Source organism: Eptatretus burgeri, chromosome 17, assembly GCF_056783735.1.
Source record: "Eptatretus burgeri isolate ZD-2024b chromosome 17, Ebu_testis_v1, whole genome shotgun sequence".
NCBI classification, from domain to species: domain Eukaryota; kingdom Metazoa; phylum Chordata; class Myxini; order Myxiniformes; family Myxinidae; genus Eptatretus; species Eptatretus burgeri.
In genome coordinates, this window is record NC_140977.1 from 43,186,181 (window position 1) to 43,202,547 (window position 16,367).

Genomic DNA, 16,367 nt, shown 5'->3' on the forward strand with positions numbered 1-16,367 from the left:
CACTTCACAGCACTCTCAGTACCAGAGTAGAGTTCAGACATCAGATCGATGAGTTTTGGTGGCACCCCACGAAGACCAAGAATCCTCCAGAGGGCATCACGATTCACTGAATCGAACGCTTTACAGAGATCAACATAGGCTGCAAGCAGCCCCTGCCGAAACTCTCGTCTGCGTTCGGTGAGGACACGAAGAGCAAGGATACGGTCAATCGTTGACCTCTTTGGTGTAAAGCCTGACTGCTCTGGACGCTGGTGCTCAAGCAGATGGTGGCGAACCCTATCAAGAATTATCCGAGCAAAGACCTTGCCTGGCACTGAGAGCAGCGTCACCCCTCGGTAGTTGTTGCAGTCTTGGCGATCACCCTTCCCTTTCCAGAGAGGGACAACATGGCCCCTCTTCCAGTCAGTTGGGATGATGCCTGTGTTCCAGGCAGAGCACAAAACTGCATGCAACGACACGAGTGCAGCATTTCCACCAGCCTTGAGAAGTTCTGCATGGATGCCACAGATCCCTGGAGCTTTACCATTTCAACCGGTTCACCGCAGCCCATGTTGCCACAAGCGAAGGTGGACCACAATTGATTGGAGGGTCAGCAACAGGGATTGTAACACCATTGACGTCCAACTCGACAGCTGGTGGATCAGCCTGGTACAACCGCTCCAAGTAACCAGCCCAACGGGCTTTCACTTCAGACTCCTCTGTCAAGAGCCTACCACTCTCTGCTCTAACTACAGTGCTCCGAGGGATGGGCTTGGATGAACGCAATGCGCGAATTCCCCTGTAAGCGGGACGAGAATCACCTGTCCACAGGTGATGCTCTACCCCCTCACAGATTCCTCGCACATAGGTCTCCTTGTCCACCCTCAGTGCACGTACAGTTTTACGCCTCAGCTCCCTGAACAGCTCAGCTCTGCCATTCAGGTCAATGGTATCCAGTGTCCCTTGAGACAAAATTCTTCTTTGCCCTGCGGTGAGTTCCAAGACATCCACCGGAAACATCAAGGACGGTGGTCTTGAAGGTAATCCATAACTCTTCAGGACCCCCAAAGCACCCAGACACCCCAAATGTCCACTCAGCTTGTTTGCAAACTCCTAAGCTACCCTCTCATCCTTGAGCTTGGCAACATCCAGCCGAGGCTGGGATGGTACCATTCTCCAGTATTTAAGGTGCAGCTTTAGAGTTGCTACAACAAGCCAGTGGTCAGTATTGAGGAACTGAGCACTCCGGTAGACCCTGCAGTTCTGGATCATCCTCCAGCGACCATCAACGAGGACATGGTCAATCTCCTTTGCCACACCGCCAGCGTTGGAATACAAAGTCCAGCGATGAGCTTGTGGGCGCTGAAACCATGAACCAGCCACCCTAAGTCCATGACTTCTTGCAAAGTCAAGGAACTTAGTGCTATTCTGGTTCATAGTTCCTGACCCATGGGGACCAACACACGTCTCATAACCATCCTTATCAGTTCCAGTCGATGCATTGAAATCCCCCAAGACTAGAAGTGTATCTTGTCTGGGGCACTGATCAACCACAGACTCGAGTGTGGCGTAGAATGTGTCCTTCACGGTGAGGTCACTAGCCTCAGTCGAAGCATAGACAGAGACCATGGAAATGACACCGAAGGAATGACGAATCCTTCGTCTCATAATACACTCGTTGACTGGTGTTACCTCAATTATCATTGGGGTCAGCTTATTGGACACAGCTACAGAAACTCCTTGAGTATGGTAACCATCAGAGCGACCAGACCAATAGTAGGTGTAACCACCCACCATTATCTCGCCGCAATCCCGTCTCCGAACCTCAGAGAGTGCTGCAATACCGATGTCCAAACGCTTGAGCTCAGATGATAACAAAGACAGGAGATCATCCTCTCTTCGGGATAGGACATTCCAGGCACCCAGCCGAAGGGACCGCCTCAGGTTAACCCAAGGAGACCGCCGTCTGGTGGACGACACCTCAGCACCACTCCGACACACTCTCCCGCAATCTGACCCAGGGAGGTTACCCCGTGGTTTCCCTCCTTTCAAAGATTGGGGGTCCCGAAGGCTTTGCCCGAATCCCGTCATCCGGTGAGCTGTCCTGCGAAGGGAAGCTGCACAGTAGGTACTCCCACGGAGTGGGTTTTCAGATTTTTTTTTTTTGCGTTTTTGTGTTTTGCGGAATGAAGGGTTTTACGGTGGCCTGAGTGCAAATCCTGCCACCAACCTCCTAATAAAAAGTAACGCAACTGCAGGAGGACGTCCGCAGACACAGTTGGGCACGAGATATGGATGGCCGTTGGCTCACAAGGAGCTCCTCCGCCCTTTGACAGGTTTTGTTTTTAATCCTGCTGGGTGTCCATATCCAAACACCGTCCTCACCAGAAAACCTGGTGGGGGAGACGGTTTAGTCGCCGACAACCCGACCATGGAACAGGTGAGTACAGGTTTACATGGTACCTGCAGCAGGTCACAGATCTGACCTCACCTGACAGACCTGACTTCTGGCCAATTCAACAACGTGGGAATAATTGTGGCTGTTGAAGAAGAAGAAGTTTAGATGGAGATCTTTGCCCCAAGCATTCCAAGGCGGCATCAACAGCACAGCCACTGAATATGTGAAATCATGAAACAACCATCAAAGCCACTGGACCCAGGGTTGAAACAATGCCACACAAGCCTTGGATGGTATGCATGGACACACTCAGCTGTGGTGTAGCCATGCCCACGGGGAGGGGCATGATGATGATGCATGATGGGCGTGATGGTGGAGGAGTGGCCGTGGGGTTCGGCAAGGGATATGAGGTGTGCACGCCGTCTGAGGCGTCGTAGTAATGCTGGAGTCGGCCGGCTCGTGAGTGTACCACGTACGGAATAAAGGGGAGCCGCGGGCACAGTACGCCGGGCTGTGCTGCACGAGTGCGAGCGTGGGCGTACTGTGCCCGCGGCTCCCCTTTATTCCGTACGTGGTACACTCACGAGCCGGCCGACTCCAGCATTACTACGACGCCTCAGACGGCGTGCACACCTCATATCCCTTGCCGAACCCCACGGCCACTCCTCCACCATCACGCCCATCATGCATCATCATCATGCCCCTCCCCGTGGGCATGGCTACACCACATCAGCTGCAACAACCAAAACAAGAAGAAGAATCACTGGATGGTAGCAAAATGAAACAATGGCAACCAAAAGGGATGCTTCTCCAATGCTGTAAACCTTTTGGTGATGAGATGTTTTGTCATGAATTGAATAATCAGAGTGTTTGTCGGGATTAATGAGTGCGGAACCTGCAAATGGTTTATTCCAATGTGACCGAGTGCATGATGGATGTACCTGCAGCAAGGACAGCATCTGCTGAGTGCGCTTGTTCCATCTTTTTTCTTCAGGATCTTGTCCATCTGCCACCTGTTCCTCTTCCTAGGAAAGTCACACCCATTGCATTGGAAATTGGTTCCAGCATTATGTAGATATGGATGTATAACATAGAATTAATAAAAACAAGAAGCGAATACTTCGATATCGCACGGCTGGGGGCAGTAAAAGTCTAGGTTAAGAATTATGAAGCAATTTTGCAGTTATAAAATTTAAATGTAGACACGGTGAATTAGCATGCATGATGGGAAGAGTTGTGACGTTAGACAAATTTCTATCTGTAGCCCTCAGATCAAAGGGACGTACGCGGCCATAAGTGTGACAGAAGACACAGGACAGAATAGCCAACTATACAACAGCGCGATGTGGCCGCGCTGTAACAACGTGATACGCTTTTGCAAATGCAAGTTGAAAAACATTCGCTCTAATACAACACCACTTAGATCTTCTCCCCCCAAAGCCCTGTCTTTTTCACCTCCTCCTCTTCCAATTTATTCTTCTCTTTCTCCTCATTCTGCACAATCTCGTGGATTGTCAGAGGAATCTCTTCTGGCGGCGGCATGTCGATAGGAGGCAAGTCGGGCTGCTCGATTACACTGGGAGCTTCTGTGCCAGAGGGCAAGACCTATGGTGAGAAGAGTATTCGCCACAACATTGAAAGAGGAGAAAAATTCTCGAATCCCCTGAAAAGCACTTCATTTACACGACGACAAAGAGAAGACTTGTGAAGACGATTGCTGCTTCGGATGTGAAAGTGGGAAAGTCACGATGCAGAAACACTCGATACAACGGTAGCTTCAACAAGTTTGTAATATTCAATGTTACACACAATGATGCGTTTTGCAATGCATTCCAACAAAGCAGTCAGATATATTAACATGCACGGCTCCTCGCCCTACCGCGGTAGAGACAATGGGCTGCACTTCGGGTTCGGGCTCGAGCGCCTGCGCTTTGCGTTTGAGGCTCTCGGGGGACTCCGTGAGGTTTAACCTCGCGCCTTCAACCACCGCAGATTCCTGCAGCCGACTTGGCTCCTCCATAATTGGCTCCTCTGTTTCGGGACGAAGCAACGTGTGGGGATGCACAAAACCAGGGAGGGAAGCACAAGGTCATTTGGCGACTGCAAGGTGAAAAGGCAATACGAGTGGATGCGGGGTCGAAAGGGGGGGATGGAAGACACACCGATGATCTTTTCCTCACGGGGCACCTCTGGGTTCTCGAAATCCTTCATGAGCTCATCCAATTTGTCCGCTTCGCCACCTTGACGACGCCGTCGCAGCTCTTCCGGCATGATGGGCGTCAGACAGCGAGAGAACAGCTGATTCACAGCCAACAATCAGGCATTTGATTCAAACTATGAAACTCAGCATAAACAACAATGCAAGATTCTCAAAACCTTACTCTTCCCTCCCCCCTTGCAGCATCTATTACTTTAAGGTGTCCGTACATGACGCAAATAAGAAGCAGGACCTTGAGCTTTAACGTCGTGGTTCATGCTGTTGTACAATAGTAAACAAAATGGTTCTGTTGGAAAGCGAATAATCGATTTACTTGGAACAAAAGTTTGTCAGTTTAATCATGAAGCTGTTGTAAAAGCCCGTCTTTGTGGGGTTGAAGAAGTAGTGGGAATATGAGCTTAATGCAACGTTCCAACGGTAACATTTATTTTCCTACGACAACAGGAACCCTTGAAAAGGATACAGAAGGAGCACCCAAACAACAACAAAGGTAGCAGCTACATGTTAAAAAAAAATAAACATTTATCAAGGATTTCACTTAATTTAACTCACAGATAGACATGCAATACATTTGTGAAAGCTCAGTTCCTGTCTGTGTGTAGCCCATTATACAGGCCACGCCTTTCCCTCCAGCGGGCTGGAAACATGCCGCACAAGGCCACGGTGCGTTACTCTTAAATGTAATATATAAAGAAGAGTTTTTGTTCGTTTATGCATTCGAACCCTGAAGGAACCAGTGCAACCAAACTTTACATGGCTTCCTCTTTCATCCAGAGGAAGGTCGAGGGGGCTATGTTTGGATGGATAAATAAATAAATAAATAACTGACCCCAGATAAAATCAAATAATTGGCCTTTAGCCTCAATTGGCGCCTGTGCTTATACACACACTGTCTGTGATCCCTCCACCCACCCGCCCTCCCCCCCTCCCCAGAGAGCGATCGAGTAATAGGTTTTGTGAAGATCGGTAATTCATACTAAACCATAAGGACAACATTCCCCAATTTGTCATGCCATGTAAATATATTTCATTGAATTTCCCCAGGCAATGCCAAGTACTTCAGCTGGTTTGTTATTTAAAAAAAAAAAAAAAAAATTACCCCCGTGTGGGGGTGATGGTCATCTATCTATAATTCCAACAATGTGTGTGTATGTGTGTATGTGTGTATGTGTGTATGTGTGTATGTGTGTATGTGTGTATGTGTGTATGTGTGTATGTGTGTATGTGTGTGTGTGTGTGTGTGTGTGTGTGTGTGACCGCTGTTTCTCGACAACCGCTGGTCCGATCTAATTGAAACTTGCCAGATATATTTCTGGGGACCTGAGGATGTGCCTTTTCAAGGTTTGATATTAATCGGACAAGTGCTTCCCAAGTTATGGCCATTTATTTACCAAACCAATGACAAGACACGTTGTTGCGTGGGCGTGGCCGATGGGGAAGGGAAGCTCAGCCGCGTTCGCCATTATGGGTTACAACGTACGGACTTCCGTATAACGACGACTTAGTGTATTCTAATAATTTCTTGATTTCTTATGCGCATTTATTGATAAACACAATACCCCAAGTTATGATCGTTTTCATATTAGACGGTGCATAAATTTCAGTAACATCAGAGTGCTGGTATGCTCCGAACCAGTAAGTAATTTTTTTTCTCTCTTTTTTTGTTTTTCCTTGCCACGACATTGCGAAAAGGTAAAATACTTTGGCGCTAATTGAATAATTGGGTATTAAAACTAAATTGCGAATAATATGTGAACTTCCGCGCCACGCACGTCTGGGCACGCGAGAGCGAAGAAACGGCTTGTGTGGTTGTTGTTTGTTGCTCGCGGTTTGAATATTTATTTATTATTATTATTTTTTTTTACGGGCACGTACTAGTCTCTATAATACCACAAGTTCTCAATGTTCAGTTATGACCAAAGACTACTGCGCAGCTCGAACTGCGCAGTTTGGTTAAAGATGACTCGGCATTTTGGTGCGCGCGCACGAAATTATATTTTGAAAATAAATGCCAATGTTTACATTTCGGGTTTTGAAACTTTTGCACCTTTGGCGGAAAATGTGTAAATATACAAGGTCAGCAGCTATGCAATGACACCATTCACTAACTTTTACCATGCCCCGTAAAGAATTTTGTTACGAATTTGGAATTCAATTGCACACAACATACAGGTTCCCTTAGTCAGCAATGTCGATAAGTGCATGTTCCCGAGATAGCTCACCTTCCATTGTTTAAATGTTTTGAAATCTATTAGATGCGCTTTTAATGCATTAACTATTAATGCGATTTAATAGTTAGGGAGCAAACAATGGAGACGTCCCTCCCCCTCTTCTGCAAAGAGGAAGAAGAACCCTGCGGTGACGTCAACAACTCCCGCCCATGGTTGAGCGGGGGGTGGATCATGAGGGCATGAGTCACGCCGGGTGCGGGGGAGGGGGTGCAAAGGATAAAGAGAACATCTTTTCTTTGTTCAAAGAGAGTTCGTGGGAGTCCCGTGGTAGGGCTGAGTTCGTGGGCTGAGTTCGTGTGCTGAGTCCCGTGGGAGGAGTAAGCTTTTTTGCTTCGGAGAGAGCAGTCGTTCAGCCATCGGGTCCTGCTTGGCTTGCTTGGCTTGAGGCCTTCGGAAGCTTTTTGCTTCGGCTGGCTCAGTGAGCTTCGGCTGCTGCTTTGTTTTGGAAGGAACTTGAGCTGGTTGTTCGGCTCGAGCTGCGAGTGGAGGCTTCTTCCTCTTCTTCTTCTTCCTCTTCCTCTTGGGTCGTGGAGCTTTTCGTTCTCCATTTTGTTTCCCGGCTTGGTGCGACGCATCGGCCTCTTCTTGGAGTTGGATCCTCGGGGAAGTGACGGTCGACAGGAAGGATCGGCGCCTCGTCTCACCGGCACGTGTTGAGAAGCGGGGGAGGATTCGCGGGAGCTCGGGAAGGATCACGGCAATTGGATCCAGCTTGTTCTTGCTGGAGCCCGGGTCCGGACAAGTTGAAGACCACACGAGGTGGAAAGGTTCGAGTCAAGCTCTGAGTTTCAGCTCACCTGTCCTCTGAGCTGGAGCTCGTGATTAAAGGCCTCAGCCACCGGTGTGTGTGTGTGTGTGTGTGTGTGTGTGTGTGTGTGTGTGTGTGTGTGTGTGTGTGTGTGTGTGTGGGCCCGTCTAATAAGTAGGAACTGCTGTTAAGTGTAAATGACTGTGCATAATAAGTAGACGGTTGTATAATTGTATACGTGTTTTGCCTTATTTAATTGCATACGTGTTTCATTATAATAAATGTCCTTGTGTGAATGTAAACCTGCTCGTTTCGTCCATTCCCTCATTGACTGAACATTTCGTGTGTTGGGAGTTAGAAAGCCGTTGGTTTGCCGTAATAGGGGGACATTTTTTACCGACGGTTCTCGGCGGTTACGCCGCTTGGAATCTCGCACGGACAAGCTCGCCTCGGCGGTTTGTTCCGTACGAGTTCCGTCGAGGGTGGAATACCCCGGTTGTTGGATCACGTGGGTATTTCGGTACATTGAAGATTGGCAATCGAACCCTACCCCACGTGATCTGCCGATTGGCGTATTTCGGTTCTTGTACAAGGACCCGTCGCTCGGAGTTATCCGGGTGGAAATCTATATTCCGGGCGATCGGTCGGGCCTACTCGACTTGCGACTCCGTTCAGATCGGTCGGTTGGCGGCTGACCCCCCGGCCAGTAACAATATTTTGCCTCCTGAAGGTAGGGCAGTTTTTGCAAACTTTGAAGTCACGTGACGCGAAAACGAAAGCGAAATTCGAAAATCCGCCCCGACCAAATTTAGATATTGTCCCATACATTCATATGCCACAATCAAATACAAGATCGCTTGAGAAATGTAGGAGATAGATTTTGAAAATCGTCATTTTCGCATTTTTTGCCAACTTTGAAGTCACGTGACACGAAAACGAATGCGAATATCGAAAATCCGGCCCGATCAAAATTTAGATATTGTCCCATAGATTCATATGCTACAATCAAATTCAAGATCGCTTGAGAAATGGCAGAGGAGAGAGAATTTGAAAATCGTCATTTTCGCAACTTCAAAGGCCTCATGACCTTGACCTTGACCTTCGGTGACCTTGAAAGTCATCCCATCATGTACGTCTGTCTCATCGACCTCTATCAGGATCACTAATTACCAGATCTCCCGCTTCAACTTCATAGTGAACGGACGGACGGATCGAAGGACATCGACACCCATATTATTAGGTCATGCTCGAAGAGATGACTTAAAAAGGCCGACAGCATGATGCAGAGGTAACACGTATGTCTTTGAGCTCTCTTGGCCGGGTTCGATTCTCGGCCAGACTATCACAGGCACGGCGTTGCATTACCGGTTGTGCAGTCCTTCAGCCGGGCATCATTAAGCTGGGTGTTCCTTGAAAATTCAGGACAGGAATTTGGAATTTGGTCAGTGTGATTGCTCGCAGACTCTTCGTGAAAGACACTGACCGTGGGATCTTTAATGTCCAACTAGGGATCACCAACTAATGCTGGCAGACAGGATGCCCAGTTTCATGTTTATTTGATGGATGGCACACTGGCGAGCAGCAATGTTATCTCAATAAATAATTTTACCTTGAGGAGCTTCAGGTTCCAGAGGGGCTGCGCGGGCAGTGAGAACAGCTTCTCGACACCTCCACTCTCCTTCCACATCATCAACTTTTTCGTGGGCGGGGCAAGGTCCAAAGTGGTGATTATGTCCGAATAGTCACTCAGCTGCGCACGGATAGTTTTGCTGTCCAACTCCTTCAGGCTGTCAACAATCAGCTTCCTCTTCCTCTTTGCCTTTGTCTCCTTCACTGCTTAGCCGAGCAGAAAAGTGAATGTCAAAACACAAAAATGACTTTACATACAAACATGTTACCCCATGACAGATGCCATTTCACTGACCGGTGACATCAATGGGTTCTAAGGCAAATGCCTCTTTCTCGTTTGGAACCAGCGTAGTCTGGTCGGCAACAGCTGGAAGGGGTTCCCCAGCTTCGTCCGAATGTGGGCTCGGTGGTCCAGCGTCTGCACAACCACAATGCAATGGAGCACTTTATCAACCATCAACCACAAACAGTTCTAAAGTCGACCAAACCAAAAGAAAAAAAATCAACATATTGACAAAACAACACAAAGTAACATTCAAGCTGGTTATACTGTACAAGGAAAAATAAAAATGGAATCTTAGCCAAAGCTGAAAATGCTTGGAGTTTGAGATGAAGAGAGTAAAACCATAAAAGAAGGCTCAAACCTGAGACGTCGTCCTCCACCTCATCCCCTGGCTCAGCAGGCATACCAACATCTCCTTCCGTTGTGATGGGGGGATCGTCAAAAATGCCTCCCCCTTTTGTCTGAAGGAGGTTATCGCCTGCCAGCGGTATGAAAAGATTTCAGACAAGAACAACAACAAAAACAAGGGGCAAATGACTTTATCGAGGTATCCTAAAGAATATTATATTACCCCAAACAGTTTGGACAAAACACACACCCGCAAATGATTAAAATACAAAATAATGGCTATGGCATATGCTTGCAAGACGAGTATGGCTGGAACATAGTACAGGATGGGAGGAGTTGGGTGGAGTGGGGGGGGGAGGGTGGTTGGGACATGGGACGTGGGATGTAGCGGCTTGGGGAGGCTGGGACAGACTCAAGTGGGGGGTGGGTGTGGATAGGTGAGGCGGCATCGGCGAGACCAAACACGCCTGACAGTCCAGCATAGCTGGGTGAAGACAAGCTGGCGAGGCTGTTACCCTTCACCAAAAGGTTTACGGGCACCCACCGAAGCAAGCTCAGTTCTTGGAGATCCAACCTAAAGCCACCAAATGTGCATAGCTCCAGATGAAGGTAATCCATCAAACAGTATTGATTTCGGAGCAATGAACATGAGACGAGATGTCCACCATAAATTTTGAAAAGCTAAAACAATTGGTAGTCTTCAAAGGGTATGACAATTTTTTTATTCTTAATAGAGTCTCATCAAGTCACATTCCTTCTGTTATACATTGCAAACATTAACAGACGAAAGATGGGAAGCAAAGAAATATCTGGTCGGGATATGTCCTCGTCCAACACATGTGTGGTGTTAGCTTCACCATAAGCCTCAAAAAAAAATAAAATGTTCATCTTCTTGCATTTTCCTGAACGAGAGTTGTATGTCAAAGTGAAGTTTCTCTTTTATATCAAATAATTCAAGAAAGACAAAAGCAAACCGCAACACATGCACGTACGTAGAATCCCTCCATCTCCACCAAAGTCATCATCCTTGGCAGGCTCATTATACTGAAGGGGGTCTGAAGCAGGGGGGTCAATGCTCTGCTCAGCATCCAACAATAAGGCTGAGGTTCCAGCTCCAACCAATATGTCAAAAGTGCTTCCCTCACGTACATCCTCGCGCTCATCACCACCAAATCCCGCTGCAGCAAAAAGGTTAAAGGAGAGGTAGTGAGGATCCAACATGGGGGGTGCAACTGAAAAGCATCAAATGTTGTGCAGAAAAGTCAGGACAAGGACAGGATTCAGACCAAAGCCTTCATCCTGTATGAGTGGAAGATTTCCCACGTCCTCTCTCATCGTTATCTCCTCGGCACGGCTCTGGTTCAAGGTGAACTGCTGTGCGACGTCAATTTCCCTGCAGACGTGGCCCAGACACGTCTTTACATCACACGTACAGCAGATCTGCGTCATCTTACTTCACCACAGCCTGCTCTCAAAGGCCCGATTGACCACCAACCCCAGATAAATTTCTCTTAGTGTGTCCCACCATTCACAGCACACAGCCGTGTGCCAATGCTCATGTTCACCTTGTGCCGCCCACGACCCTCCATTACATTATCCAGTTCATACCCAAGGTCAGGAAGGGGCTGGTCAAAGTCATGGAATTCCTCTGGAAGCGTAATGGCGTTGTATGCTGCCTCACGATTCTCCTCGGGCAAGTCCACCACACCTGCACAAAAAGTGCATTTCACATTTCTTTATGCTGGTTCAGCATGGTCAAAGCTTATATTTGTTTCATCGCTATTGAATGCTCGAGCAGCGGCGGCGGCCTCACCTGGCCGGAAGGCCATCTTGATCTTGACAAAGGCTTCATTGCAGTCAGCCAGAAGGTATTTCGCCTTCCGGCTGTAAATGCGGACGACTCCGAGCAGGAGGTGACCGGAGGTACGCAGAGCCATTTTCACCTGCATCAGGACAAAAGTATGGATGCTTTTGGATACCAAGTAGCAAAGCATGCCGAACCAACGTCCAAAATAACGTGTGAAACAAATCAACCATCGTACAATCGGTAAGGGCAACGATCACTTTTAATAAGAGCTACGTAAACAACATGGAGAAGCTGCACAAATGGGTGGAATCTTGTTCTCCAAAAAAAGGTTACATCCAACACATTCTCAGTAATTTGTGAAAAGAAGCTCTGCAGAAAAGAAATAGAGAAGACTCATGATGAGGAAAGGTAACCAAGCTTGCAGTCGGTCACACGGTCAAATCTACGGAGTAAAAGTTCCCCTAGTAAATAGACAAATGGTGGTGTAGGGGCATTCCATGTCAAGTGTACACACCCTCCCGACACTAATAACTCATTTTCTCCCCATATGTTGGTCACTTATTCACTTGGGTGAAAAAACTCAAAATACCAACTTTTAGACCTGTGGGCCCATCGGGCCACGTTTTCGGGGCCCCCCAAATTTGGGCGCCCCCGGCTGCCCCACAATCTTCCAGAGGCCATATCACAGGTTGTAGTGGTCCGATTTGGCTGATCTTGGTATCAAAATGCTCGGAAAAGCGAGATCTTTCGAATTGCGTAAAGTAAAATCACTCCAAAACAGTGATTCAAAAAGTTATAGTTTGGGGCGCCCTTTGACCTTGGGCCCTCGCTCCCCAGCCAAACCGATGGTCCCGATTTTTCGTGTGAGAATACCTCTTCATATACTCCAACACCTCAGCATAAATGAAAATGGCATCTCAATGGGTTCAAGTGTGATGATGGTTTTATTGTTCGGGGACTCGGGTGCTGGACATGCAATACGCCACAATACAAAGCACAATATTTCCAATACACTATATCAGTATATTGTACATTCATTTTCCACATGCACATGCAGGAACTGGAAGCGATACTAGTATGAGTAAGAGTTTTTCTGACCATATTATAGTCAAGATTTTTTGCCAACCAATGCTTTATTTGACAGCTGTATTTCTTTTTTTACTGATTGTGTCGGTTCTACCTGTAGCAGTTTTTGGTTCTACGGAAAGAAGTATATCAGAAATGTCTAAAATGCAGCGATCTTCATTGTCAAGAAAAAAAAGAAACTATTTGCGGGCCCGTTTGGATGAAGAAAATTCACTTTCACTTCATGAGTGTCCTAAAAGGCTTCCATGATGCAGGCAAGCCACCATTTTCCATCATCGTGCACTGTGACATAACCTGAGAGTTTCCCGTTAAAAGTTGGTGTAGATTTTGAAATAGCTGACTCGATACGGTGTTCCTCGCAAAGGCTGAATTAGCGTACTTGAAGAGCGGTTTCAGAAATAGCGATGAAAGCATGAAGTTTTTGAGTTCCAGCTATGGTTTTGGCCGTTTTTAACCTTTCTTCCAGATTTCGTTCTTCCTCGTCAATACGCCTCTTGGATCCCGTAACCGAACTTCATTTCATTCAAACCATTTTCAGCAAAGGCGAAAAGATCTTTTGGAGAAATAATTTGACTGTCGTAAGGTCTACGCAGGCTCTCACGTGTTGCTTCTCGTTTGACTGTACCTCCCACGCCATCTGAAGGGCCCTTGCCAGGACTTGTGGCAAAAAAAACGCCATTCTGCATCAATACCATACTCTGATTTGTGATGACATGGGTTTATGAAGGCTTTGCAATTCTTATATTGGCCAGCGCAACCGTCTGAGAAATAGTAAAGTTTCTTTACATTTCCAAAGCTAGATTTCAAGTGTTCAATGAGCATTCTTTGGAAGAGGTGGACTGAGACAACGTCGTGAGTATTGCATTCTGATATAAACGTGAACGAATCGTGCTTTAATTTGCCATCGTCCGATTTGAAATAGTAAACCCAGGGGTGAATTGTCGCTTGAGAGCAGTTCCGATCGAATCTCTGGGCCGCATCCTGTACGATAAACGAATAGTTCTCTGAGAAGTCTCCAATAATGACAAATTCTCCTTCACCGATTTTGTCTTTCTTATTTTTCAGAAACTGAGATTGGGCCTTGGCAATGAAGTCGTGTCTCACTAATTTCACCGCGTGTTCACAGAATTGATTAATGAATTCTTCCAAAGGCAGGACCATGGAGCTCAGTTCAGATCTGTCGGTGGATGTCCACCGTTTAAACTGAATTTCATCAATATCCTCTAGTTCATAAGCACTCAGTAGCTCGGTTTTGAAGTCTTCAATTGATGGGCAACTTTCACAAGTTCTGAAATAACATGCCAGTTGTGCTGGATTACAAACTATGCGTGCTTTCACATGATGATAGCTAGGAAGTTCAGCGATCTGTGGCATTTTGGAACCAAACATCAAGAGTTTCACATTTTGATGTATCGTACAGACACATACACTGTGTGTACTGCCTGAACCGGCCAGGACACACTCCGAGGGACGGAGCATGGCAAACTTCACGAATCCAACTTTCAAGCCAGGGTTCTTCTCTTTGAATTTCTGAACCAGTTCCTTGAGATTGTTTAGTACCAGGCGCTTTTGAATTTTGTCTTTTCCATGTTCATTCCTGACCACCACACAGTACTTTTCTCCCCGCATTATTCGGCTGACTTCATCACTTCGGTAAAATTCGGTTACGGCGGATTTCACTTCGTCAGGCAATATTTTACGGTTTGGGATTTGGAGACGATAGCATACCATTTTCTTTCTCTAAGTTTTTGGCTTGCACAGCCATTCTTTGGAAGCAACTGAATACACTAATCATCCATCTGATGCTCATATTCCGAGCAAATATTGTCAGTATACGTATTTGCTCTGAACGGCTCGAAACAACGTATTTTTCTTTCAGGCTTTTGATCACCTCTGGCATGCAGTTTTCATCACATTTTGATGCTGTATTTTGTGTTTTCTCCGCAGTGCTTGGTCCAGCAACTAGTTCTAATTTCTTTCGCACAGAATCTTCCACTTTACTCCGCTTTTCAGGAACGTACCCTGGGTTCCTTTCCGCCTTTCGTTTGTTTAATAGGTCAACTTCTGGTTGTAGTTTAATAGGTTTAATAACTTTAATTTAATTTTTAATGTAACTTTATGTAACTGGTTTAATGTAACTGGTTTAATAGGTCAACTTCTGCTTCTCGCTCAAAAACCTCCTCGTCCTCATCTGTCGAAATAGATTCTGCAATGCCTTCGATAGTACCTTCTGATGATAATTTCGAACGAGTCGAAGATGATTCTTCAATACGCTCTGGTGACAACTGAGAGTTTTTTTCTGCACGAAGTACAAAGTCTGTCATATTTTTTCACCTTTGAAGAAAATTTCATCAACATATCATTTGACACATTGCGAAGATCTTTTCGTCGTTTCGTTTTATGGCAGCTGAACGGATCGCAACAGTATTTTCGGAACTCCTTTCGATCTTCAGTCGCCATGCTTACTGCAAAAACTGTGATTATCCCATTTATAACTTAATTCGATGATGGTTATACAAAAAATGTACACTTAAAAATCAATAGACACAAAGGCAGAATAACTTCGCAAATGATGCAATATTATATATATATATATATATATATATATATATATATATATATATATATATATATATATATATATATATATATATATATATATATATATATATATATATATATATATAATAGTCCAGAGATGATTGTCAATTTCAGACATAAAGTCGCCTGCCAGCAGGTGACGTCATTGGAACGATGACGGCAAACGTCGCCCAATGTCGAATCAAGAATTAGTGATATGTGGACCCCGAACAAGAAAACCATCATCACTTGAGCCCATTGAGATCCCATTTTAATTTATGCTCAGGTGTTGGAGTATATGAAGGGGTATTCTCACACGGGAAAAAAAAAAAAAAAAAAAAAAAAAAAATCGGGATTATCGGTTTGGCTGGGGGGGGGCGGGGGCCCAAGGTTAACGGGCACCCCAAACTATAACTTTTTGAATTACTGTTTCGGAATGATTTTACTTTACGCGATTCGAAATATCTCGCTTTTACGAGCATTTTGATACAAAGATCATCCAAATCGGACCACTACAACCTGTGATATGGCCACTGGAAGAGTGTGGGTCAACCGGGGGTGCCCAAATTGGGGCGGGGCCCTAAAATGGGCCCTGATGGGCCCCCAGGTCTGAAAATTGACACATAATGTTTTAGCGTGGATACAAACACTTGCACAAAAAAAAGAGTGAAATCTGAGACGATGTGTCAAAATTTCACTGAAAAATGTGTACACTTGACATGGAACGCCCCTGTAATGGTTTGAGCGTCTACTCTGAGTCTGGGAGCTTGGTGGTTCAAACCCTGGCCGAGTCATACCAAAGACTTTAAAAATGGTACCTGATGCTTCCTTGCTTGGTATTCAGAATTTAAAATGATAGAACACGTAAAAAACAACCATGCGGTGCCATTGTTGTGATGTCACGGGTACCCATAGTGCTCCGGGAAGTGACGGCACTTCCCCCAAATTCAGTGGATGTTTTCCTCATCTAACAGCCGTGTGTGTGTGTGTGTGTGTGAGTGTGAGAGAGAGACAGCTCCACTATAACCATTACGTTAGATCCTGTAAAAACGAGTAATGA

General features: G+C 46.0%; 1 protein-coding gene across 4 annotated transcripts in view; it reads right to left on the reverse strand.

Moving 5' to 3' along the window:
- The window catches only part of RAD21 (RAD21 cohesin complex component), a 30,077-nt gene that overhangs the window by 8,854 nt on the left and 4,856 nt on the right, over positions 1-16,367 (reverse strand). For 3 of the 4 annotated variants that reach the window (XM_085862348.1, XM_085862349.1, XM_085862347.1), the window contains exons 3-13: positions 11,648-11,777; positions 11,443-11,542; positions 11,121-11,227; positions 10,827-11,012; positions 9,848-9,964; positions 9,499-9,621; positions 9,184-9,410; positions 4,540-4,675; positions 4,257-4,408; positions 3,833-3,982; positions 3,319-3,402 (exon numbers count right to left, since the gene is read on the reverse strand). In XM_085862348.1, the coding sequence (XP_085718474.1) occupies positions 3,319-3,402; positions 3,833-3,982; positions 4,257-4,408; positions 4,540-4,675; positions 9,184-9,410; positions 9,499-9,621; positions 9,848-9,964; positions 10,827-11,012; positions 11,121-11,227; positions 11,443-11,542; positions 11,648-11,777 (1,512 nt within the window). The remainder of the gene's footprint in view (positions 1-3,318; positions 3,403-3,832; positions 3,983-4,256; positions 4,409-4,539; positions 4,676-9,183; positions 9,411-9,498; positions 9,622-9,847; positions 9,965-10,826; positions 11,013-11,120; positions 11,228-11,442; positions 11,543-11,647; positions 11,778-16,367) is intronic. The other variant, XM_085862350.1, reaches the window with a different exon arrangement.